General features: G+C 42.5%; 1 protein-coding gene across 2 annotated transcripts in view; it reads right to left on the bottom strand.

Moving 5' to 3' along the window:
* The window catches only part of DAB1 (Dab, reelin signal transducer, homolog 1 (Drosophila)), a 353365-nt gene that overhangs the window by 121234 nt on the left and 206523 nt on the right, over positions 1–25608 (bottom strand). For both annotated transcript variants that reach the window (XM_012722799.1, XM_004679047.2), the window contains exon 3: positions 636–775. In XM_012722799.1, the coding sequence (XP_012578253.1) occupies positions 636–775 (140 nt within the window). The remainder of the gene's footprint in view (positions 1–635; positions 776–25608) is intronic.

The raw sequence follows: 25608 nt of genomic DNA on the forward strand, positions 1-25608 counted from the left end.
ATTGAACTCATGCAGAAGTGGCTTTAGCTTCTCAGTGCAGTGCTTTAACCCGCTGTGCCACCAGGGAGGGCCAAGATTTTCCTAATTTCTTTCTTAGGTATCTCAATGAAGGGATTTATTTAAAACACCTAAAACCAGAAATGTCAAATAACAATATTTAGTTAGCTGTTACTTTAAAATATATGTTCCTTGTATCATTAAGTCTTTGGAAGACAAGAATGAGTAAAATCAGCTTTTATTTTAAAGAGTAATGTAATATAAAATGGAAAGATACAAAAAATTTATAAAAAATACAAAGTGGTAAAAATTCATATCTGAGTGATTTTACACAAGTTGATATTTTTGTACTTTGTTTTTGCAAGCATTGCACATTGAAGATAAAATTGATTATTATATCATATTCATAAAGGATAAGAGTGGACCTAAAAAAATACCCTCACAAAATATGTGTTCAATACGTATTCGCTGATGATCAAACTCTCTTCCCAATGAATAAATACAGATATTCTATTCATCAGTGAACCAAGTAATTCACCAATAAATGAATAACAGTTTTGCATCATAATGATCATAGTAATTTATTTTTCTCACTCACATTAGCCTATCTTATCTAAACGGAAATGTTTGCATAGTACCTTGAGTTTCATCATGGAATCTTGACATAACTTGTCTCCCCGGGCTGCGGAAACCTCATCAATCCCGATCAGTTTGGCCTTGTACCGGACCCCTTCACCTTTAAACCTCTTTATCAAAGTGGCTTCACTGCGATCCTGACCTAAAATCAGAGAAAAGCAGGATTCAGAAAATCCAGAATTTCATTGGAATAGGTACAGCTCTGAAGTTTGTTCTCTAGTTTCACCAGCATTCTAACAAAATTAGATTAACAAACCAAGTACGAAGAATGAAAGAATAGCAATTTTCTGGAAGCAAATTCTGATTCTAGCCTTTTTAATGTCAAGATAAATTTCTTCTCTTTGAGCCTCTATTTTCTTAGACAGAAAAAATAAAGTTAAAAAGAACTGATCCCAATGGAGCATTAAGATAAACAAATCAGACAACATGTTGTAAAGCCACCTAATTCAGTGGTGTTTTATACATACTAGGTGTTCAACAAAAGATAATCACTCACTAAGAGCTCCTGTCTGGTATTCTTGTTAGAGTAGTATTAGCACTGAGCCTCTCTGGCATTTTCAGCATTTAACAGAACGTTGGCCAGGGTCCAAAACCCTCCTTTAAGCTCAATTCCATGAGCTGTTTTATAGTGAGACTCCAGAGAAATTGCTTTGTATCAAGTAATGACCCTGCGACAATTATCAAAAAATGATTTTGCAATATCTCTACTGCTAACTCAAATGTATACAACAGACTTTTTCAATAATTATTAATACTGTATGAGATAAAATACATCAACCAGAAGTTCAAAAAAGCCACATAAAGTAAGGACATAAAATTATTATGAACTGAGTGCATATTTCTTGCCAGATGTTTACTTTATCTTCACTCTTTACAACTTGACCGACTATATTTTCTAGATGATAAAGATGAAGGTCATAGAATTGAAGTCATTTGTCAGTTCATATAATCGGGGATGGGCGGGGGTGGGGGGAGATACATAGGAATTCAAGTTTCTAACATCATCAAATTTTTACCTCATGAGCCAGGTTGGTGAAATGCCCATGTGTTCTTATAAACCCTGAATGCACTGGTCTCCTGATACCCATGTCCTGGAACATTATTAACTCCAACTTCTGATCCTCCATCCATCACGCCTTCCCTCATCCATTAGAAACATATGGTTGAGGGCCCTGGAGATAATTTAGTCCACTTTGTTCTATCTATGTGACATAAAAACTAAGGCCTCTCAACAATGTGGCAAGAGGATTACTTAAGGACATACTTAAAATTGGAAAAAAAAATACCAGCCAGCGTTAACCATTGTTTATGCTTGCCTATTGACAAAACATGACTTGTGTTTCATTCACTTTATTCCTCCAAGCATCTCCTTTGTGCCAAATGCTATTACTCACTGGCAAGAGATGAATGAGACAAAGTCTGTGTCCTGAAAGCTCAAGTTTTTTTTTAGTTTTTTTTTTTTTTTATTTTAAGATAAAAATATATAGTATACTAAGCGGACACACTTTAGTGTGAGGCATCCTCATCGTAATCATGGGTCCCTCACTTGTTATCTAACTTTGCTCCGCTGAGATTCAGTTTCCTGATCTACTGAAAGTAGACAAAATGTGTGCCCTACAGAGTTACTATAAATAGTAATTCATGTGAGCAGTGTGAGGGAAATATGTATTCACACAGTAGGCTTTCTACAAATGGTAGCTGTTACCATTACTAACAGACCAGTAACAGCTGCACGTAGAAGATACAATGCTGGGAGAAATGTCTTTAGAGACAGATCCAGGCCTGTTATTCTCCAACTCCCACTGCACTCTCAGTGACAAGTCAAGGCTATGAGTAATATCCCATAAAACAAATAAAACAATGGATGCTGAGTCAAAACTGGTCGTCAAGATAAAGGTTCAATCTCAGGATTCAAAGACCAAAACTAAAACAAAACAACAAAACTGGCCATGACACACTTGATGCTGAGGTCTATTACAGGTCAGCAACAGGCGTTAGTCCTAGAAGTCACACTCCCTGCAATACTGTAACCCTGCATGGGGTGGCCAACTTGGCCTGCCTCTTAGGAAGGTTATAGCCCATTTCTGGCTCTTCTATAATGTTGTCATTTCAGTGAATGATATCATCCCTTTTGCTATTTGAAACTTCTTCCAAGTTTTAATTACAATGATAATACCAAGAAACACTTCTCATATCATCTACAAAGCAAATTATATGCACCACCTCATTTAGCCTCATAAATAATCCTAGAGGTAGCTACTCTTTTTCAGCTTTTATAGAACAGGATCCAAACTGAAGGTTTGGGAGGACAAACAACTTATCTGAACTTCCTGACTGGGACCTGAGCCCACACCTGTCGGATTCTAATGCCCAGGCTTGTGGTTTGCTTATGTTGTGTTTTTCAAATTTGTTCTCTTAACTGCTATGATTAACTGCTTCTCTTCTATCCAATGTCCCTAGAAAACCTCATCTTTACTTTGTACCAAACCCCCCTGGTGCAAATTTATAGCTACTCAAAAGATTGGTAGCAGTAAAGCACCACTGGACAGACAACTCGAAAATCAAACAGCTTCCAGCATCCATATCATGTTGGGAAAATGTCGGTGAGACCGATACAAAGACAGCATAAAGAAATATCGGTCAGGGCACAAGATCCGTTGAGGGGGAGTGTCAAAAGAGGAGGCAAAGCCAGATCAGGTGAACAAGGGCGGAGATTAATAAAATATTAGGCCATTTAGAGGAAAGTAGGGAGCCCAATTTAGACTAGGACCCAGGGCCAAGCTAATTTGTATGAAGGGCACTTATGCAATAGATAGTAGAATTTCTCATTAAATGTACCACTATTAAAAGGGTAATTTTTCATGAGCACATCTTGAGCAAGGTCTCAGTTGTATTAGTTAAGAAATAAATAATAAGTTATCAGAGCCATAAGGCTGTTTCATCAGGGCACATACAATTTGAAGGTGTTAGGGCAAAGGTCAGTCTTCATGCATGCTACATTGTCATGAATCCTCAGCCTATTTTGCCAAAAGCACTGCTGATTCAATGCGGCAGAATGGGTCAGAGAAAGGCCATGTGGTTAAGGAAAATCATCAACGTTATTACTATCAATGAACTTTTATAATACCAGTCACTGTGCCAAGAGTTTTACATGCAGTCTCTCCTTTAACCCTTATCCAGTTCATGAGTTAGGTTCCTCCATGAGTCCCTTTTCATAGAAGGTGACTCCAACACCCAAAGTCTACACAGTCTACAACAGAGCCTGAATGATGACTTTATTGAGATATAATTCCTGTATCATTCAATACACCATTTAAATGTATACAACTCAATGTTTTAGTTCATTCATAAAGTACGTGACAGCTGGAATGGGAAGGGGGAACTGAGCTCTGCAACTCTGGGCTCCAGGAGGCCAGTGAGAAGAAGAGTTACATGCTGCTCAGCCACAAAGTCCTGAGCAAGGGGGTCAAGCTGAGCAGCCACTTTAGTGAGACTTTAAAAAGGACAGAGCCACTGGGTTTTCTCTTTTGATCAGTACTGTGGAAGGCCACCACCTCCTTCCCCCATGCCTTCTAGTGGAGACCTTCACCCCAACCTTAGTAGTGGTAGGCCTCTAGTCCTGTACAAGAAAATCAGTAGCTGATCTGGAAGTAAGGAGGCCTGGATTCAGGTGTGGGGTACGAGGACACCTTTGTGTTTGGATCAGAGGTAAGTCACTTATCCCCTTGTGCACTAAGCCTCCCATATGATGAGTATTTCATAGAGAGACGGTGGGCCCCAAAGCATCTCTGAGAGCTCACCAGCTATGATGACACTTCAAATGGATATTTAGAGCCTAACCATGAACCAGAAATGTATGGTACAGTTGGCAGACCTTGGTTTATTGTTCTGGTAATCTTCTGTGAGCTATGTCCACATAGAAGTTTAGAGAGGCCATGTGGCCTAAGTTGAGAGTGCCAGGTAAGTGCCAGAACCAGAATTCAAACCCAGGTCTGCTCCTATTCACAAAACCAGGCTCTCTGGGCATTTGTGTGTTTTTTAAATCAAGGTTTTTATTAATTTTTAATTTTAACAGATTTTTAAAATTTTGGTTGAATGAGTAAAAATTTCCAATTGTCTTGATTTAGGTATACCATTTCTCATCTCAGTTCCTGCATATACTGCACTTGTTTTTATTTAATGATCTATCTGGATCAATAAACCATTCGCTTATATAGCTAAATATAGAGGAATTTCTGTGTAACTATACATATGTACTAAATACTGTATATGTACTATATATAGAATTACTCAAGCTCATTTTGCCTTTAAACATTTAGATTTAGAACCAAACATCACTAGCCTTGTGATGATCTGTCCCTGTCCTCAGATTATCTGGCACTCCCCCAGGGATGCTTGCACCTCAACACCCTTGCCTGCAGACCTGATTGAGAAGGAACAACCAGAAAAAGGCTCAGGCTGTCATGGAAAAACCTGCAGTCACATTAAGACATCTGGCTCAGGATGGTCCTCTTTGAATTTCACCATGGAGCTGCTGTCTTTCATGCCCAGTGGGGAGCACATTCCTCACTCAGAGTAGGTGGAGGCACCAGGAGGCAAAGGAGGTGTGTCTCCAGTCATCCCCTAGTCCTGGCCCCAAGCTGCCTCAGAAGAGATTTGTCCTCATCAGTGCCAGGCGCCAAGTGCCACTTCATCACTGCACGGCCCCACTGAAAATGCCATGGCTCCCTCCCACCTGCCACGGTGGCACCCTCCTCTTCTCTGTCCACTCGGCCCAACACCTCCAGCTCGGGGCCAGATTTCTCCATATCCTTTGCTCTTGTTACTTCCTCTTCCTCTATCTGGCTACTTGACAAATATCTCAAGTCTAACCTCAGGTCAAATATGCCTTTAGTTGTAAGGGTTTTTTTATTTTTTATTTTTTGGAAGAGGTCACCCTGCTATTACTCTCCCTACCTCTTTACCAACTAAAATTAGCCTCCGTAACACATCCTAACAAGGACCCTGAAATGTGGTGTCTATGTAACTGGTCAACCTCATTTCGGACCATTCTCCCCTTACAGTTTGGCCTTTGTCCAAATCCTTCACCGAGCTATGTGTAACTGCTGCTGCGGTATCTTTTGGCACCTGCTAACCTTTGGGCCTAGCAGGAGTCTTCATTCTTGTCTCCATCTCTTCACCCCTGCTGGAAGCAGGCAGGGGTCAACACAGCACCATATGCTGGAGCTCTTCTGATGTCAGAAACTTACCTGGTCGATCCCAACTGAGTTAGTCCTATTAGTCTCCTGATATTCCCTCTATTTTTGCAATGAATTGGTATAGTTTGTAATATGCTGTTTACTATCTAGCTTTCTCATTAGCCTGTAAGCTGTAGACAAGGACTGCGATGGATGTGTTGACCAAGGTCACCCCAGAATCTAGTATTTTCCTAACATATAGGTATATTTTCATCTGTCTCAAGCATTCATGCCACTTCATTCACTTTGTCTTCAAATTCAGCTCCTTCTCCACACTTGAACTCCACAAGGGTAGGGAGTGTTACTGACTCATCTGTGTTCTCTGAACCCAGCATGGTTCCTGGCAGAGAGTGGACCCAACCTACCAAGCTCTGCTGAATAACTGAATAAATGAATGAAATTATATATTTATTCAAAAGAGGCTAATGAACTCCAGGAGGCAGGATCTCTCTGGGGGAAGCATAAAGGGTCACCAAAACCTCCTTCCATTGCACACCAAATCCATTCCAGGAGTGCATTCACTTAGGCTTTGCAGAATCAAGTTCCTAATGGAACAAAGTAAATGTCACACCAGTTATTTTAATATTGCCTTTGCTCTATGCCATTAGGGAAGGGTGTTTTTCAACCTCATCATAACCTGCTCACCTTATAACCTGGGAAGTGACTCTCCTCTGAATTTAAATCAAGTCAGTCCCCTGGGGATGGAGTAAATTTCCCATTTTGAACAGGTCTCAAGGATGCTGTCAGGAACAGCACCGATGCGCTGTGCACGAAAGGGACTGCCAAAGGCGAGTCACCTTGTGGGAACATCAACAAAAACCAGCACCTTTGTCAGGCATCAGGATCCGAAGGAAGTGAACAATTAGCAACTTTTATGACACAGAGTCTGCAGAATCCATGGACGGCATGAATAGCCTCCCACTGCAGGCTGCTCGCTAAAGACTGCTAATGGCCAAATAAAAGATCTTTCACACCCAAGACTGTTCTCTCTTTGTCTCCCCGACTCATCACAGATTATAGTGAGCATGGCCACAGAAACCCACACTGAAGCCAAGACAAGCACTTTTATTCTGAATGTGGTCAGTCTGGCTGTGAATTCCTTTCAAATCTGACAGTCACAGTATTTCCCTGTCTAGTGGAGGTCAACTTCAACATATTTCTTATATCAAGCCGAGCATTCATTTCTATATTTTAGACACTCAAACATCTAAGGGGGAGTCTGTAACAAAATACCATAGACTGAGTAGCTGAAATGGAAAATATTAGAGACCGAGAAGTCCACTATCAAGGTGCCAATGAGTTGAGTTCTGGGTAAGGACCCTCTTGCTGGCCTGCAGATGGCTCCCTTTCACAGTGCCATTCCTATAGAAGGGCAGAGTGAGCACCCTGGTTTCTCTTCTTTAAGAAACACTAATTCCAACATGGTGGCTGTACCCTCATGGTCACATCTAATTATCTTCGCAAAACCCTAATGCCAAACATAGTCACTTTGGGGATTAAGGCTTCCCTATATGATTTTTTTTTTTTTCAGGTGGGGTGGGGTGAGCACAATTATTCAGTCTGGAACAGAAGGACTAGAAAAAGGACAGGGGGCAAAAATCTAGATGACATCTGAACCTGAGCATACCTGTCTCAGTTACAAAAATGACCTTACTGAAACTTTTAACAGTGTGGGAGGCAGACCCCTCCTATGTGGAGCAGCAGGAAACCATGGCCTGGGGGGCGAGGTCACTGGTACAAAGCCACATACAGTGGTGGGTGCAGGCTGCAGCCTAACACTTTGGAGTCCAAATGACATTTTGTTTCTATCACCCTCCACTGCCTCCTGCTTGTGTGACACTGGGGAAGTATTTAACTTTCCTGAGCACCAGACACTCTGTCACACACTGCAGTTATTTGTGAAAGGGTGATATAGCACACATAGTTATCCCTCTTACCACCCTTCCTGGCACTTGGGATGCATTCACGTTTATCACCCTCCCCACCGCACCCCATAATGTATTTCACATTAAGCACCAGAGGCAAAGCTAACCACAGCGGAGTTGTACTGCATTAGAAGCAATGGTCCCAGCTGTTTGGGAATTATTTGGGTTGTCTGGGAATAAGGGTGCAATTAGGAACAGGATGTTCCTTCCTGAAGGCAATCGGGAGATCACCTTATGAATTATTAACAGTCTCACCCAAAGTGAGACATCTTCCCTCCTTCGGCACATCTATCTGAATCACCAGGCCATCCATCTTGATGATAAGAACATTTCAAAGTAAGGTTTTTCCTCCTCCGCTAGTCTGTCCAACATCATTCTGTTGTAGCCCTATTGTCTGCTAGACTATCCAATTTAAGAACAGATTGTAGGGGGGGTTTCAGGGCCCAGCAGCGTAGAACACCTACTTTACTTAGAATCCTATCTTGCAATTATCCAGGTGTTGACTTGCAATGGACAAATCATTATGTATGCTAGCTGTGTGGGAGAGAATGCTGATTTCGTGTAATTAACTAGCTGGGTAGTGAGAAGAATAAGGGAACAGCGCACTTAGGAGGCTGTTAAAATGTGTTTTTATGAACACGGTTGCTGTCATTATTGCTAAAAGGTAAACTAATTAAAGCACTAACATAATATTCAACCTATGATTCATGCACCCATTTTCTTAACAAAGCATTCAGCACTGGCGCTTCTGAAGAGAGCTCTGCACAGATGGCTCTGGGGTCCACTCGCGCCTTCCTGGGTACAGACAAGCCCTGAGAGGCCATGGCTTCCGCTCAGAGGATGCCGGAAGCTGCAGCACCAAAGCGTAGCTAATGGTACACAGGCCGAGTTACATGAGGGGCAACTGATTCCTCAGGCCAGGTGCTCTGCTGACCCCGCATTAGCCACCCATTCTCACACTCCAACAGCAGGTCCTTTCTTCATTTCCTTGACAGTGATCTGCCAGGAACATAACTTCCATTTCTATCTTTATTTTAGAAAAAGTCTTTACTTTTTTTTTTTAATTGTATCATAGTTTATTTTTACATATTTTTGTGCATTTTTCCATCTCAGTGGCAATCCCCTTGGGTTTCCCAGAAAAGGTCTTTCTTAACTTCAGAATCTATTATAAATATTAGATATCATCCAGATTTTTGCTCCCTTTCCATAGCCTCGCCTGATGTGCATTATCAGTCCCTTCTGAAAGATGAGAAAGTGAAGGCACTACGAGGACAGCTAGCAACAGGCAGAGGCAAATTCGATGGAGTGAATCAAAAGAAGTTTTAAAGAAGAGAACTTGAGGCTTGAGTTTAGGTAAGAAACAGGACTACAGAGGCAGCAGGAAGGGGAGGGCTGAATCCAGGGGCATTCCATTTATTTTAGTTTCTGCATTTGCCCCTGAAAGGGTCCTGTGTGGCTGGCCTGCTCCATGGAGGCAGGTGAGGCAGAATGATACGTATAAAATACCACAGGAAAAGGTGGGTCACATGCAAAGGTGGGAAGGGGCAGGTTAATGAATGGGAAAGAACAGAGTCTAGGAGAGACCTGAGAATTTGGCTGCTGATGCCACTCCGGGGCCTCTTTGCCTAGAGCACGTCACTTCACTTCCCTGCAAACAAGGGCATTAAATCTCATCTTGCAGAAATACACTATGAATGGCTTGTAATCATAAGTGTGATGCACCCAAAATAGCAGTGCAGCTCCTGGCTGGTATCTGATGTTGACAATATTCTTCACATCCTCAAGTGGCAGTCTCCATGTAGTATATTTCCCAGGGCCAGTTTTGGGTCTGGAGAGTCCCTGTACCCCACATAGTGCAGGTGACATGGTGGCCAGGCAGGCTGCTGGAGTTGCAGTTGAGGGAGCTGCCCTGCTCCAAACACACTGACCTCCTGGAGGCCATGTTCCCTTCCTCTCACATTCCCTTTCTCCTGGCAGCTCACATTCAAGCAGTAACTGGTTGATTGTACTGTGCCAGGGTTAAAGAACTTGGTCTCAGACCTCAATTGAGACAACTTACAGGGCAACTTTCCATTCTCCCAATAGCATCGCAGGATCAGCTGAGGCTTCTGAAGTCTCAGTAGCCCGTTTCAACTCCCTGCTCTGCTCAGTCCTGCCATCAGCAAGCCTTCCTGGTGGAGATTCTCAGGGTAGTCCCCAGTAAGCTTTCTACACCAATCTTTGCCTTTGCCAATGGTTTTCTGAGCACTCTAGTGAAGCAGAACACAATCAGTTGAGCAGATTTTGACAGTAAAGAAGCATATCAGGGAGAGTGTTCTACAGACAAGGGTCTCTTGGAGAGGCCAGAGAGCAAGTGCCTGCAATAATCTGAGTGATGGGAGGAGGACTCAGTGCCTCTGACAGCTGAAATAATGTCAAATGATACTGACATTCCATGAGGCTAAGCCTCATCAAGAAGGCAAATCTATATCTAACACCCTCTCGCCAAATGCAACTCAAAGGCCCCTGGCAAAGCTGTTGAATGCTGGCTGAACGAGTGAGCTGCTGATGCTGGAGGAGCTAGGAGGTGATCCCTCTACTAAAGGCCATCCTCACTACCCCCAGACCTGGGAGTTCCAATGGGGTTTGTTCTCATAAAGTTCACAACGTGTCTCTTTTTGGCAAATGCATCTGATAGTAGATACCAGGCTGTGACGGACCTCTGGCAGCTGATGACAAGTGAAAATAATCTTGTTTTCAAATGAAAAATCACAGGCATGTAAAGTCTTTTCTATTTCCATTCCTCGAGCAACTGCTTTTTTCCCCCTTTCTAGTCACAAAGTCAAATATGCTCATACCTTAAATTTTGGGAACTGTAAGAGAAAAAATGGGACAAGTCACCCTGAATGCTTGCACAGACACCCACTGCACTGCACTTGAGTGGATGCTCAGCCCAAATTCTTCGTAAGTGTACACACACACAAATGTGCACATGTACACACACGCTAAACATTTTTTTTCCACACTAAATCTGTAGCTTGCTTCTTTCTTTTGGCAGTGTTATTATATATTTTCATCCACATCAATATTTTTGGTCACATAATACTTTATGGCTACATAATATACCATCCTATCGCTGTATCATAATTTATCTAACCAGCACCCTATCACTGGGTGGTCAAGATGTTTCCAATTAAAACAGTACAAAGAATGCCATATTGAGAATATATCCTATAGAAAGGAGGATGATATATTTTCCCTGTGAGAACACCTACATGGAGTCTTTTTACACTTAGCGCAGTTGAAGTTTCATTACTACCTTCTCCCCTTCTGCTCCAGGAAAATGTGGGTTCAAAATAGATAAATGTGTGAAAACAAATGCAAAATTTACTTCCCCGGTGTCTTTCTTTGGGGAACACAGGTGGGTGAAGGAAGAATGTTAGTGTAATTTGTATTGCAAAAAGATTCCTGTAAGCACTGAACATGATATTCAGGGACAGGTAGCCAAGGAGAGCCAGGATAGAGGAACTGACCTTCCCAAGCAGGAAGTTCACACAGTGGAGAACAGAGTAACTGAACCCCAAGTATGCGTCCCTACCCAATGTATGTGAACACAGCATCCGAAGTGAGCCTCTGGACAAGACCAAAGGTTAATTAAACAACAATGAACAGGGGTTTCTATTTTCACATGCAGCTTGCAACTGGCCAAGAACTTTCTCTTCCAGCAGTGATGACGTTCACAGGGTCATCTCCATCAGGGAAAGAATAAAAAGCGAAACCAAAACCAAGAGAATTGGACTGGGTATCTCTGATGGCAACTTGCTTGCAGAGCATTTTTAGAGGGAGATACTTTTGGTCCTTGTATACTCTGGTGTGAGCAAGATTCATGCTTTATCTTCCATCTGCCTTCTAAACAAGAGGGCTGTGTATATTATCGACTGATTAAATTATTTCTTTAGAGTACAAAGAAGTATTTGTGATGAAGACAACAGAGAGGGCAAATCAATTATTTACTGAGGAGGCTGCAATATAAATTACATTTGATTAAACTCAGAGATAAATCTCAGTGATCAAGGGTTTAAGTGGAATGTGTTGGAAGAGACAGTGACTAAGTGCCCCCCGACATTGCTAGTAATGAATGCAAGGGCACAGACCCAGCCCTGACATCTGGATTTTCAACACACCAGTCTCACGTTCATGCTGCCACAAACAAGTACTGGGTGCCCACTGTGGATACTGTCCTGATCCAAAAGTGAGGGGAGACAATAAACCAGTAAATAATGATGAACACGATCATTCCAGATAGTAGTGTTATGAAGACAATAAAACAGTTTGATGAAATGAAGAGTGACTGGGACAGGGTAGGGAAGAATTAATTTACACAGACTAGTTCATAAAGACATTTCTGTAGAAGTGACATTTGGAAGGAGACGTGAACAAGGAAAGGGCAGTCATGGCAGGAGAGATTGCATCTGGCCTGTTTACAAAACAGAACAAAGCTGGTGTTATCAGAACAGAGAAACCAAGGGGGAGGGCAGGGAAGTGGGGTCAGAGCAAGGCAGGCTCTTTTCTATGCTGCTTGATTTTTTTTTTAAAGAGTTACTTATTTTTGCATACAAGAACTGGGGTACAGGCCAGAGATGCAGGGTGAGAGGATTCACCAGAGACAGATGGGGAGCATAACAGGTGGGTTGACTGAAATACACTGCTGAGGGGAGCAGTGGGGAAGACAGGAGAGGTCTGCTGTGTCATGTGGGTCAGCTCCCTGGCCAGGGACTGAACTCGTGCTGTGCTTTAACCCACTGGGCCACAAGGGAGGACCCTATGTGCTGCTTTAGAAGGGAAAGTAAGGAGTTTGGATTTGGTCCTAAGGCAATGGAAAGTCCTGGGAAGGAGAGGGCTTGACCAGGTGCAGGATGTGGGCTTTGTAAAGATGTCTTCCTGTAGCAAAAGGGAAAAAACTTGAAGCAGGAGCTACTGTAGTAATCCAAGTGAATCATGACATGAGGACGATGGCATTGGATAAATATAGTGGGTTGAACTGAGATCCATTTTGAAGGAATAGCAGAGAAAGCTTATTTATCAGTTGTCTATGAAAGAGACAGGAAGAGGGCTCAAGTGAGCCCAACCCAGAGACTGGGCTCAGTGACCCACATGGAACACAGAATCAGCCCCTGATATGGAGGCCCAACTGGTGATGAAGACAAGACCACTAGAAACTGGTGGCTTCATGTTCCACACAATGCTTTTCCAATCTGACTATGTGAAGAGTGTGGGATTCAGGAGCAGACAGGCATGAATGACAGAAGGTTCCAGCCCTCAGAAAGTCACTAGAAATTCTTTATTTACCATATGGACTAGATAAAACCTACCTTGGAGTCTGTGAATGAGATAAAGATGTGGAAAGGGGTCCAATGGATGCCTAAGTGCTCCATAAATGTGAATTCCTTTCCCTCCAGTTTAAATTCAGCATCTAAGTTCAGATCGAACTATGTCAATGGTGAAATCCATGGTTTTATTCTTAGCATCAATATCTCATCATCATATAAAAGCATTGCATTTATTTTGTTCTTTCCTAATGACCCTGTGGGAGCTGGAACCTGTCTCATTCATCAAGAGTAGACACCTTGTGAGGCATCTGTCCAGATCTCAATGATTGAACCCTGCCTGCTGACCGCCCTCTCCCATACACATTACCATCACAGTGCCGTACTAATACCATGTGACCCTGCCCTCTGGCCCCTCATGATTGAACGACATGGTACCACCTGGTCCAAGCTCTGCTGATTAGAGTCCCATCTTTGGGAATGGGGGCTACAAGTGGAGACAAGAGTCGATCTTTCCTGACAGCTAGAATCTTAACTAGATTATAGAATTCTAGGTGGCCATCTCTTCCCGCTATTGGTCTGAGTAAGAGAAAGTCAAATTTATAAAAAGACAATAGAGGAAAGGTGTTCTGAAAGAACAAGTGACTGCAGAGAGAAATTACTATCTGGGGTCCTTGATGATTTCAAAGACCTGGACTATCTTTACAGTAGTTTGGCTCATACATGTGCTTCCTTAGGAACTGTCATACACCTCTGGTCATTATGATTTTGTTTTTCTGTTGTATTTAAATTGACACAAGTTGATTTCTGTTACTTGCAACTAGAAATCGGTCATTAATGACATGTTTCTGTGAACTTGGCCCCTTGCCCACTGTTGGGCAGCGGGGAGACAGCCGTGGAAGGAAGGGAAATGGAGGGGCCACCCAGACCCCTGTCCCAGGGGCTCTCCATTTAGCCCCTATTTTCTCGTCTTAGCTTTTCATCTGATAATAGAGCCATGAAAGGAGAAAGCATTTGTGTTTATACAAGCTTTCCCTGCTTTGCAATAAGCTCTCAAACCTCAAAGTGCCCAACTCTGTAGTTTATCTCCCTGGAAGAGTTAACTCAATGGATTTAATATATATGAGCCAATTATCTCCTAAACAACTTCTTTTGGATCTTTTCTGACAATAAGAGAAGCAGTTAATAAAAGGATATTTACACAATCTTGCTGATTTTGAGAAAGCATCCTAGGAGCTCAACATGGTCAAAAGCATGACCTTAGAGTTTTGTAAACCACGATAGTAAATTGACAGGGAGTTATTAATAGTGGGTTAAAACACGTTCAACTAAAAAAGAAATAAGTATTAACTGCCTTTCATTTTAGTTCAGTAAACATTTTATAAGCCTCTTCTATGTTTGGACATCAGGCGGGGGGTAGGGGCCATCAATTATTAAACCCTTATTCTGTTCCAGATACAGTGATGGACATTTTCACATCCGTTGCTTTTCATTTAGCTTATCCAACAGTCCTAAGTGGTATGATTACCTCACTTTGTACAGCTGATGAACCAAGTTTTTTGGAGGCCCAGAAACCTATTCAGTGTTCACAGAGCCAGTGAGGCAGTATTTACCCAAACACGCTAGTTTCCACATTTGCATGTGTTTTCTACTTCACCTAAGTAGTCTCCCAGTGAAGAAGCCTAAGAGGCACTTTCCTGTTTTAAGAAGTCCCCAGTCCAGTAAGAGAAACAAAGTCTCAGGAAGGGCAGAATAGGGAGAGTTGCCACCAAAGTCCAGGAAAGAATCACATTCTGCTGGCTGGACAGGCTGGCACATGGATGAGGTGGCATTCCAGAAGGGTCAAAGAGGTGGATGGTTCCAGACCCAATCTTGGAAAGGGTTTCTGACAAAATGGAAACATCACAGTTATTCAGTAAGGTGTAGGGAGGTAAAGGTAAGCATCGTGAGGACCAGTTGTGCAATGTTCACACACTCAATGACCCTATAAGGGGGGGTGCTATGACTTTTTCAGTCTTCAGCCAAGAAAAGGAGCACTGCAGTGGTACTGTAGCTTATTACATGTCACACAACTGTCACTGGCTGCCCACTGACTCCAACTGGGGCCTCTTTCACGCTACACAATGTATTTTCCCTCCTAGCCTATGTCTTCCAAGAATTGAAAGACAAAGAAGAAAAAAGAACAATGAACTATAGCTACAATAAATTATAAGGCCTTTCTCTACCCTCAAGCTTTTTACGATCAAGTCAGGGAAGTGATATATAAACCTCTGGGAACCCAAACAGGGAAATCAAGGTAGAAAAACAAATTTAAAACAACAGAAGTCATGGCTCGGGTTGGCCAAGGAATAATTAGTCCATATATTATCCTGAGAAGTTCACAGGAGTGTGGAGGAGAGAAACAGGGGCCTTTGAACCAGGGTCATAGGAGGAAGAGTTGAGAGAATGGCAGGGTTGAAGCCAGGTCCCAAATGCTATGCACAATTTACATACAGGGTGGGGGTAACTGTAGGAAATCATATGCCAGGGTTACAGGTAAGAGATGGGTCATGAAAACTTTTGCAAGTGAGATTTTATCTAACTCTGCATAGTAGTAGCTGCTCTATGTATCAGGCAACCCTCATGAGTCAGCAATGGTACCAGGCACATTGCATATGATGCCCATGTACAAAACAGAAGCAGAAATTTGGAGAAAAGTACTGGGTGCCCAAGTCAGACAGCCAGGAAAAGGGGGAAGGGTGGGAGGAAGTCAGGTATCAAAGAGGCCTGCTTATTCCAAAAGTGAAGCACTTGCCACTGTGCTTCACCAAGTGGAGACTGAGCTCAGATTCTGAAGGGCTGTCCATGCCAGCTCAGACTTTCTCTGTGGGGCTTAAGGAGTGTCTTTGTTCAGGGACATTATTAGAACATTATCAGAGCTGTATTAGGGAGAAGTCTTACAAGTCTAGTGAAGCAAGAGGAACAGAGGCTTGAAATACCAGTCTCTTATACCCTGTTTTAGGAAAGAAATCAATGAGAATGATTTTCAGGTGCAACCCGAACCTCGACAGCCCACATAACTGAATGTTCTGGCTCCATTATCACTAAAAATGAGCCAGACAGAAAAAAAAGTCACTGTGGAGAGTGGATGACAGTTGACAGAATATACTTTCAGGAAGGTAAAGTAATCGAGGAATTACCCACCACTATGGCCCATGATTGCTCTCCTTGTCTCCTCCATATCATTGGAAAGCTTACCAACCCCTTTTTCTAAAGAAGGTAACCCCTTAGATGCTTTCAGACTACCATGCTTCTTTGTCTTTCCTGATTTAGGCTTCCTTTCTTTCCAGATCCTTCACGGACATGTTCACTAATATTCTGTCCATGGTCATTGAATGATAGGCTTTCCCAAGATAGATCACTTTGGCCTGTGGGTTATTTCAAGGTCAGTGGGTTTCTTCTAGGCTCCAGAGAAACTTTACCATTGTCTTCACTACCTAGAAGAATGAAGATTTGGTCTGTTACCCAGACTTAGAGTTATCTCCAGAAATAATCATCCATGGGAGAAACCAATCCTATGGCAAGGCCAATGCAATGATAAGGTGACTGGTCTTTCACCATGGGAGTGCCCCTCCTCTCTCTTTGAAGCCCTAGGCCCCTACTCCATTTCATAACTCAATGATGAAAATCCCCACTTTAACCTTATTTTGCCTTTGAATTTATATTCACATTTATACTCCATGTACAAATAACTAAATTTGTTCTTTTTTCCTGTTAATCTCTCTGATATTAATTTGATGCTTTCATTAGCCCAAGAACCACCTACAGGGAGAAGGAAATTTCCCCTCACTCCCACATTTTGTTTTTCTACTTCACAGTCTCATCTTCTCTGAGATGACATTCTAGTCAACACATTTAGTTCTGAAACCTCCCTGGAGCACCACACTCACATTTCCACCTGTCTTCTATATCCTGACATCTGGATTTCTTGCAATGACCAAAATGAACATATACAGAACACGTGACCTCTATCTTTTGTTGAAAATGGCTCTTCCCTTTGAAAAGCCAGCTCACATCCACCTCCCCTGTGAAGCCTCACCAAGTCAATGTGTGGTCTCCATAATCTAACAGGTGGTTGAAAGCATTAGCAACCACACTCAGAAAGCTTGCAGTCACCTGCGGGTCTAGTATCACACCTGAGAGTCATCCTCACCTGTGAGTCTCCAGTGTCTGAACAAGGGAAAGTGCCACGCAGGTGACATTTCACAAATACATGAATGCGATGACAGTTTTCACCAAAGGCAGAAACTCATTTTCCTTTTCCTTACTATGTTTTCCATACAGATTTTAAGAATCTTAAATAATATTTCTAGAATGACCTCACTGTTACCACACTTAATCTGCTGTGTTATGTCACCTTGCCAAAACCATTGTTTACTGTGTACTAACTCTCCCTACTCCAACCTGGTTTTCTTTTTTCCCCCTACCAAAAGTGTGTGCTTTGTCTTCCCTGACTCTTCTGAGTACTTGCCCGATGAGATCTTTCATCTGTGTTTTGAACAATTATTTCCATGATCATTTTTTTCCTTTCTTTTTGGAATTTCATTAGAGGAAAATGGACATATTTGGTTCTAAACTCTATACTTTCTCCTTTTGTTGCCACTTGGTTTTCCTTTTCAGGTGCCTATGGTTGGAATTCTCAAGTTGGTCTTTCTCTGCCTCCATTTATTCTGTACATGTTCACCTTAACATCACCTCTGATGGTTTTCATCACTTCGGTATCCAGGTATGTTTTAGTCTGGATGAGGACTTCCTGAATTGAAATCTAGCTCTGCTGCTCTCTGTGGCTTAAGTCTCTGTGCCTCTGTTTCCTAATCTTAAAAACTGGTGTGTGACAGAACCTTAGAGAGACAGTGGAACGGGTGAGAAGCCAATACGTGTCAAGCAGAGAGAACCATCTCTGAAGACACAGGGACACGTGGTTGTTGTAACTCCCCTTTAAAAACTGTTACCATATTTCAAATACCCCTGCCTTGCTGCACGTGGTCCAGCACTCTGGGGTGGAGTCATTCTCCCTGTGTCTGCTGATCTCTGTGTGTGTGGTGTGCCTGCTTCCCGGGAGCACCAGCTCCCTTGGTTGATGTGTGTTGGGGACAGTTCAATCCGTATCAGGCCCTTGATTTAAGGATGGTACAGGCGATGAGCCTGGGGGTGGAGCGCCCAGTAGCCCTGAGCTCATAAAGTCCTCTCCAACCGCCCATTTCAGTAACTCTTTATTCCCCAGGAGTTATGTTTTACTATTGCCCCTACTGCCAGGTGCCTGTGCTAGTTTTTTACTCATTTTGGAGCTGGTCAGGAGATGAAATTTAGACCTTGCCAGAAGTGGAAGGTCCCAGAGGAAGGCTGTTTCTTATTCATGTGATTGCGTGTCCCCTTCCTTTTCTTCTCACCATCCTTCCTCTTCTCTCCTCCCTTCTGTTCTCCTTCCTTTATTCTCACCCTTCTCCCCTCCTTCTTCCCTTACTCCTTCCTTCCTTCCTTGTCCCCTACCCTAAGCCTCTCCCAGTCCATTTGATAAAGAATTACAAGATTTTTCTCCAGAAAGTACAGTTGTATGACATTCCACTATTCATAAGTGTTCAATGATTCCACTTCTCACCAAACAAAATGAAACAGAAATGTCTCATCCATTTATTCAATATTTCATTTAATATTTACCTTACACCTACTTGTTAAACACTGGGGAGGGGGAGCTAGAAGTGAATCCTGCCCTCCTGAAGACCAAAGTCTTTACAAGTGCAAAGAAAACTAATTTCCCCTTGCTTGCTCCGATTTTCCCCAACATATATGCTCTTTGCTTCAGCCAAAGAAAGCCAATGAGACTGAGGGCAAAGAATCCACTCTGTTGTCCACACTCTATACATTATCTCTGTACAAAGGCCTCTCTTTCTTCATCTGCCATGTCTCCTCTGGACCTGTCACCATCCTGTTCCCATCTTTTGCCCTCCAGTTCAAATTTGGGGGAGTTCTAGTTCTCTCTTAAGTGATGTGTTTAATTCCTTTCAAAATGCAATTTTCACCTTGATCTCTTGCCGTCAACCCATCAATTCCATTCCAAGACATTACCAAATGCTCCTTTCCCTTTAGTTCATATTGAAAAGTTTAAGGCACAAAGATAAAAGGAAATAGACACACAGCCATTGAATCACAGAAATCAACTAATTTGCTGAACACATCTTGCCTGACATAACTAAAATCTAGTCACAGATTGAGTCACTCGACAACCTTACAGGTATGTGTTTTCTTTAACAGGTACAAAGAAATTCACTACTTAGCAAGTTACGAAGAAAGGCACTTCTTAACACATACTTCTTAATATTGCATTTATTGAGCTTTTATATATACCAGGCCTGTGCAAATATTTTGCAAACATCACATCTGTTTCTCATAAAGACCCTATGGCACAGCTACTGTACTGGAATCTTCCCTGTTTTCCAGATGAGGAAACCAAGACCCACAAGAAGGCACTAGACCAAGGTTATAAAGCAGCGGGACTGAATTCAGACACAAACATGTGATCTTTAACCATAACCACATATGGCTCCTTCTTTGTGATTAATGAATATAATATCCTTAGCAAAGTGCTTGACACTCAGTACTCATTCAATAAATGATAGATGGGAGGTGATAGATGGGGGAAACAGGCTGACAGGTAACCACAAGTGAAAAGCATATTGACACACACTACTGCACAAAACCCTGGCAACAACCTGTCAGGTACTTATTATTAACCTGTTTTACAAATAAAGAAAGCGTGGTTCTGGCAGGTGCAGGGACTGTGGCGATTCCCCACCTCCTAACTTGGCAGGTACAGGGATGCACGTCTCGTACAGCTCCACTGCCCTCTGCTATGGCCCCTACGTCTCTGTTCTCTTCCAAACCTGCATACACCTACCTCATCTTTGTATTTCTGCTCTGTCTAGGAAAACAAAAGGGATCGCACTATTCCTCCAAGGGTTTGTATAGATGTGCATTTTGGAGAGGTCGAGGTTTGGCTACTCCTGTTCTCTGTCTCTGCATGGAAATCACCCACAGGTGTGAAGCTTTTGATCTTTCAAAATCTTCTCTCTGCTGGAGTTTTTGCAGCCAACAGGCAGCTTACTCTGCGGGGCCCTGGCTCCCACACAGCTGTCTGAACACTTGAAGGAGCTGAGCTCCTGGCTTCTCAGATCAAGGTAAAGGGTTCAACATGGCTCTGTGGACAAGTGGAGAAAGGCAATGTTTTGTATTGAGGCTGTAAAAAGATCTTTCCAGTCGCTGGATGCCACACTGTCAGTTCCCACAGTCTGAATTTCTTTACCTTGGAGGTGCTGAATGAGGTGATACCTATGCTATTGTCTAGCTAGGCAGAGGCTCTTCCAAGATGGAATGGACAGTAGAGCTATATGAGACACAGCCAGTTTCAAGGACATGCCAGTGAAGCCAGAGCTAGGTCTTGATCAGGCACATAGAAGGAACCACACTTCCAATTTTAAAATTGCTCAATTAACATGAATGACTAAGTGAGTTGGTCGGTGCTCACTTAATACAATGCAAATCACTCAGGATGTTTTTCAGGGAAGCTGTACTTCCTGCTCCCTCCTGCTGTCTCCACATACCTGTGAATATCTTTTTCTGCTACAGGAGAGACAGGAGGCTGAGAAGAAAAGAACGCTGCTTTTCTCTCTGAGCTCTCTGAGATGCCTTAAAAAGTGTTGCTTCCAAATGACAAGAATGGCAACATGTTTATATCTGCCGTTCCTTTTCAGGTTGGCCTCATGAGACATTTCTTATTGTCAAATCTTCTGCCGCAGATGTGTGTGCAGGAGATTACTACAGGCATTACCGGGAGGATTAAAAAATAGACATTACATATCATAGAAAGAGAAGACAAGTCTTCAGTGTGCTTTCTGCGAGACCAGAAACAGGACGTGCTGTGCAGGGGGCATCCGTCCCCACAGGGCCCCTACATTTTTCTGAATATATTTACAGGTGGCCACAGGAGAGGAGGTTCAAGGAGGCTCAAGAATGGGAAAGAAAGGCAAAGGACTAAACTAGAGGAGCAGATGTGTACTGGCTTCCCAGGCTACTGTAGCAGAGTCCAATCAATTGAGTGGCATAAACAACAGAAATCTATTGTTTTGTAGAAGTCCATATTGAAGATGTCAGCACGAAGGAGCCCCCCTAACGGCTGTGAGTGGGGGGGGGCGGCGGAATGCCTGGTGCTCTCCCATAGCTTCTGGTGGCTTGCCGACAGCCTTTGGCAGTCTTTGGCTGACAGGCACAGCTCTGCAATCTCTGCCTCCATCTTCACGTGACATCCGCGCCGAGTGTCTGTCCTGCACACTCAGCTCCCTTCTCGAAAGGCTGTAAGTCAGATCGCATGAAAGTCCACACACCCTACCTACTGATATCAGCAATGTTCATATTTTTGAGGGTGGTCAAAATTACACTGAACATAATTTGGGGGATAAATTATGTTCAACATAATTGCTGGGGGTGGGTAAATGGAAGAGAAGCTATTACTCAATTCATAACACAGTTGATTATCAACTTCAACTCATTTACGTTACTGGCTTCTGTGCTTCCCTTTCTACAGATGAGGCTTTGGAGGCTCAGGAAGGCCAAGTTGCCCAGCGAACAAGGCTGGGCTAGTGTGTGAAGCTGTGTCTGATGAGCCATTCCATGCTCTTTCTACTAGCTGGTGCCAACCAAGATGTCCAGGTTGTAGGGAAATACTCAGGCACTGGTCTCCCTGCTGCCAGAGTGGCGGGTGTAAGTATCAACAGTTCTTCCTAGTGAATCACAGGGATTAGAAAGAGCAAAACCATCTGTCACAGGTACAGAGACCAGAGGCCTGCAGTCAGTGACAGGGCCTCTTATCCTCCACACAATGGGAGTACCAAGCCTGGGGTTCTTAGAGCCAACAACAACATGAGATAAAGCCAGAGTCTAATCACCAAAGAGTGAGGCAGGCAAGAAACATACTCTATGGCTCAAGCCTCCTCAAATTAAAGCAGCTAACACAAAAACTGTTTTCCTCTCGACATTTCATAAAGGCCATTTCATGTCTTTTCTTTTGTTCCTTGACATGGGCCCAAACACTCTTCTGTTTAGAAAAAGTTCAGCTAAAGAACATTTCACTCTTATTAATGGAGTTGCCAGCAATTGGAGAGTGTGCTTTCTCACTAGGAAGAATGCCCATAACCTTAGTCCACATTCAGGGGCCTGGGAGATAGTGATGGTTTGATCTAGAAGTCTGGGGTTTCACAGAACTCCCCAATTAAATCTGATTTGTGTTTTCATAAGATTTGGAATTAAAATTCAGTAGGAGAAGAGTCATTGTCCTTGATAACTTCCCAGGACTGAATCATGTTTGGTTCCTCTTATAAAAATCCTCTTGTCGGGCACCAAGCCTCTGCATAGATGTCTGAGCCACTGATTTCGGCCGGCAGCTGGGTGGCCAGAAATGAAGGGAGATTCCAGGGTGGGAGGAGACTGCTGGAGGAAAATGGCCCCCTCACAGTTCCCATCAGGACTGTGTACTGACCATTTAGATTCAGCACCTGTATGGGTGTTTCCACCCTTGCCCCTCATCTTCCACACACCATCCCCTAACATCTGCTCTGGGCAGGTCAACCCCAAACAGGCCTCTTGGTCAGGAGTCTTCTGCCTCCCCTATGACCTATACTCCTCCTTGTCTGACTGCCTGAAGTAAAATACATTTTCAGAGGACCTACTTGGTGCTGAGCAATATGGAAGAGGGAGTGAGAAAGTATAACCTGTCCTTTATCCCCACCAGACTCGATCTAAGTAGAAAATCTAAAGCTTTAAGCCAATGATACAATCCAATAAAAATGTAGTGCTTGAAGTGAAGGGAGAAAAGAAGAAACATCTAAGGTATAATTTCCTGAGGTCCTACTGTGTACCTGTCACTTTTTTTATGCTATTTATCTGCTTACCATCCTCTCCAATCCTTAGAACAATTCTGCGGAAGTAAATGAAGAGATCTGCTAAGCCTACCCATGTTTTGGATCAACCCTTCTCGCTGATCACCATTCTGGGCATCATTCTGAACACTCAAGCCAGAAAGCCACTTGATTCTGTTCAGAGACGCGTGCTGAGAACCCCACTGCTCTGTCCTTAAACTCATCCAGGAGCATCGTATTTGTATGATCATTTGATATTAATGATTCAATATTAATTATATACAATCATTCAATATTAATTACACAGATGAAGCAGGATTATAGAGAGAAAGGGGCTGTCATTTCTATGAAAATGAAGACCACTGTTTAGAAATATCAGAATGGGTAAGTCGTTGAAAACTACTGCAAGAAAAAAATATTGAAAAGGCACAGGGACCTGGAAGGAGTCTATACATCAGTTACTTTGCAAATATTTAAAATTTTTCATGCCACTTAAAAAAAAAAAAACAGAAACTTAGAGATATGTCTAAATAATACACAGCATCCCAATTAGCAGAACTGTACACTAAGAGAAGGCCCTGCATGAAATCACAGATCTACAAGTTGACGTGCCTGTGTGATATATTTTCAATTGAGATAACACTGAAAGGAAGGCCCAGATTTTAAATGAATTTTTTGGATTACCTGACCAACTACCGGTTCCAATCTTTTCTGATAAGTGCTATTAGCACAAAGATTTCCCCTTTGGGTTAATGTACTATTTAGCTAAGGAACTCTGGGGGAGTCTTCCTGCAAAGTAGGTCAATTCCTTGCTATATAATTCTGATTATGTCAAGGCATTTATTCATGAGTTTTTCTAATTCAACCCACTTCAAATAGAGTTATATTTATATTGCCACCAAAAATTACATCCAAATTACGATTTTAGCCTTTGCATTTAGCTCTTCAGTGAACACTAGGAAAACATTAACTATTTGCATAGCATAACTGCTTTGAAATAATAAGGTCCCTAAATAGTATAACAAAGGCCCAAACTAAAGAAAGATCAGTCTTCCAGTACAAATTCCAGATGATGCTGTTGCTTGTTCTTTTCAACACTATTAAGACAATATAAAGAGTAACAAATACTGGACATTCAGTTTAAGACCTATCAGAATGACAGCCCAGTAAAGACTCATTTACAGAGAAGCCAAGCCTCCTGCCCCTATCTTGAACATGTAGGGTTTTCTTGCTTGGCGTTTTCTCCCAGAACAGAAGAAGCATTTAATAACAACAGTTTGGGCCCTCCCTGGTGGTGCAGCGGGTTAAAGCACAGCATTGAGAATCTAAACCCACTTCTGCATGAGTTCGATTCCCGCCTGCCCCGGAGGTGACCACATGGTGTGGCAGACCTCTCCTGACCCACCTGCTGCTCCCCTCAGCAGTGTACTTCATCGATCTGCCTGTTCTGTTCCCCACTCTGTCTCTGGTGAAGCCTCTCACCGCCCCTGAGCCTCTGGCCTGTACCCCAGTTCTATATGCACAAATAAATAAATAAATCTTTAAAAAAAAAATAACAACAGTTAAGAGCAACATGGAGACACCTTGATTCAAATACAAACTTTGTCACTTTCTAGCACGGTGACTTTAGACACTTAACCTTTCTATAGTAGTCTTTCCATTATCGATGTGGTTAGGGTCTTATCTAATTAATGGGGTTGCCATGATGGTCAAGGATGAGGGTGTCTATTAAGGTACCCCTTGGAGGTCTGACATTTTTAGAGTCAACATTAACAGAGGTTACAGTGTTTTCTTCTATATTAAACAAAACCTCCTCCATCATAATCTGAAGATGTCTAGCTGATCTGTAAAATCTATATTATCACGACCATTTATTCCACTTCATGAATAAGAAGCTGGATTAAGAACCAGGGAATCTACTAAAGTCCAGATCCTTTTGGCTATATGCAAAGACATTCGAGAGCGCTCACCTGGAGAGAATGAGCAATCTCCTAGGAGCAAAGATGCCCAGGTAACAAAGTAACAGGGCCAAGGGCTTATCACCCTAATGTGAATCACAGCATCCTTTTAGAAGTGGGCAGCAGACACCGTGCCCTGAAGCAGTAAGAACAACCTAAGAACTCAGCAAACAACAGTCTTTGCCTCTTTCACCACACTCAAGAATGCTGCACACAATCATGGAAATGTGCACTGGGAATAATTTACAGAAACTTCCCAGTTCACTGTGTGGTCTAGACTCAGTGCTGTGAAGAAGACAGGCAGAGGGACCATCACTGTGACTTCATGTTAGTTTTGTTACCTTACTTTTTACTTTCTGTACAGATCAAAGTATACAGCAAACTGAGCACTTTTTTCTGAAAGTTCCCCACCACCAGAGCAATAAAATAGTAGATAATGTTGAATATTTGGGTTCCAAAGGTCATATACTCCCTAAAATCACAATATAGGTATAAGTTAAGTTTTTATGAATTTGACATTCTGGACTCTTCAGTTATGGACTCAGTCCATTTTATGTTCTCTTTATATTTAATGGCGTTTTTATAAAAATTGAGACTGGCCC

Source organism: Condylura cristata, unplaced genomic scaffold (genome assembly GCF_000260355.1).
Source record: "Condylura cristata isolate star-nosed mole 26May11 unplaced genomic scaffold, ConCri1.0 scaffold00008, whole genome shotgun sequence".
NCBI classification, from domain to species: Eukaryota; Metazoa; Chordata; class Mammalia; order Eulipotyphla; family Talpidae; genus Condylura; species Condylura cristata.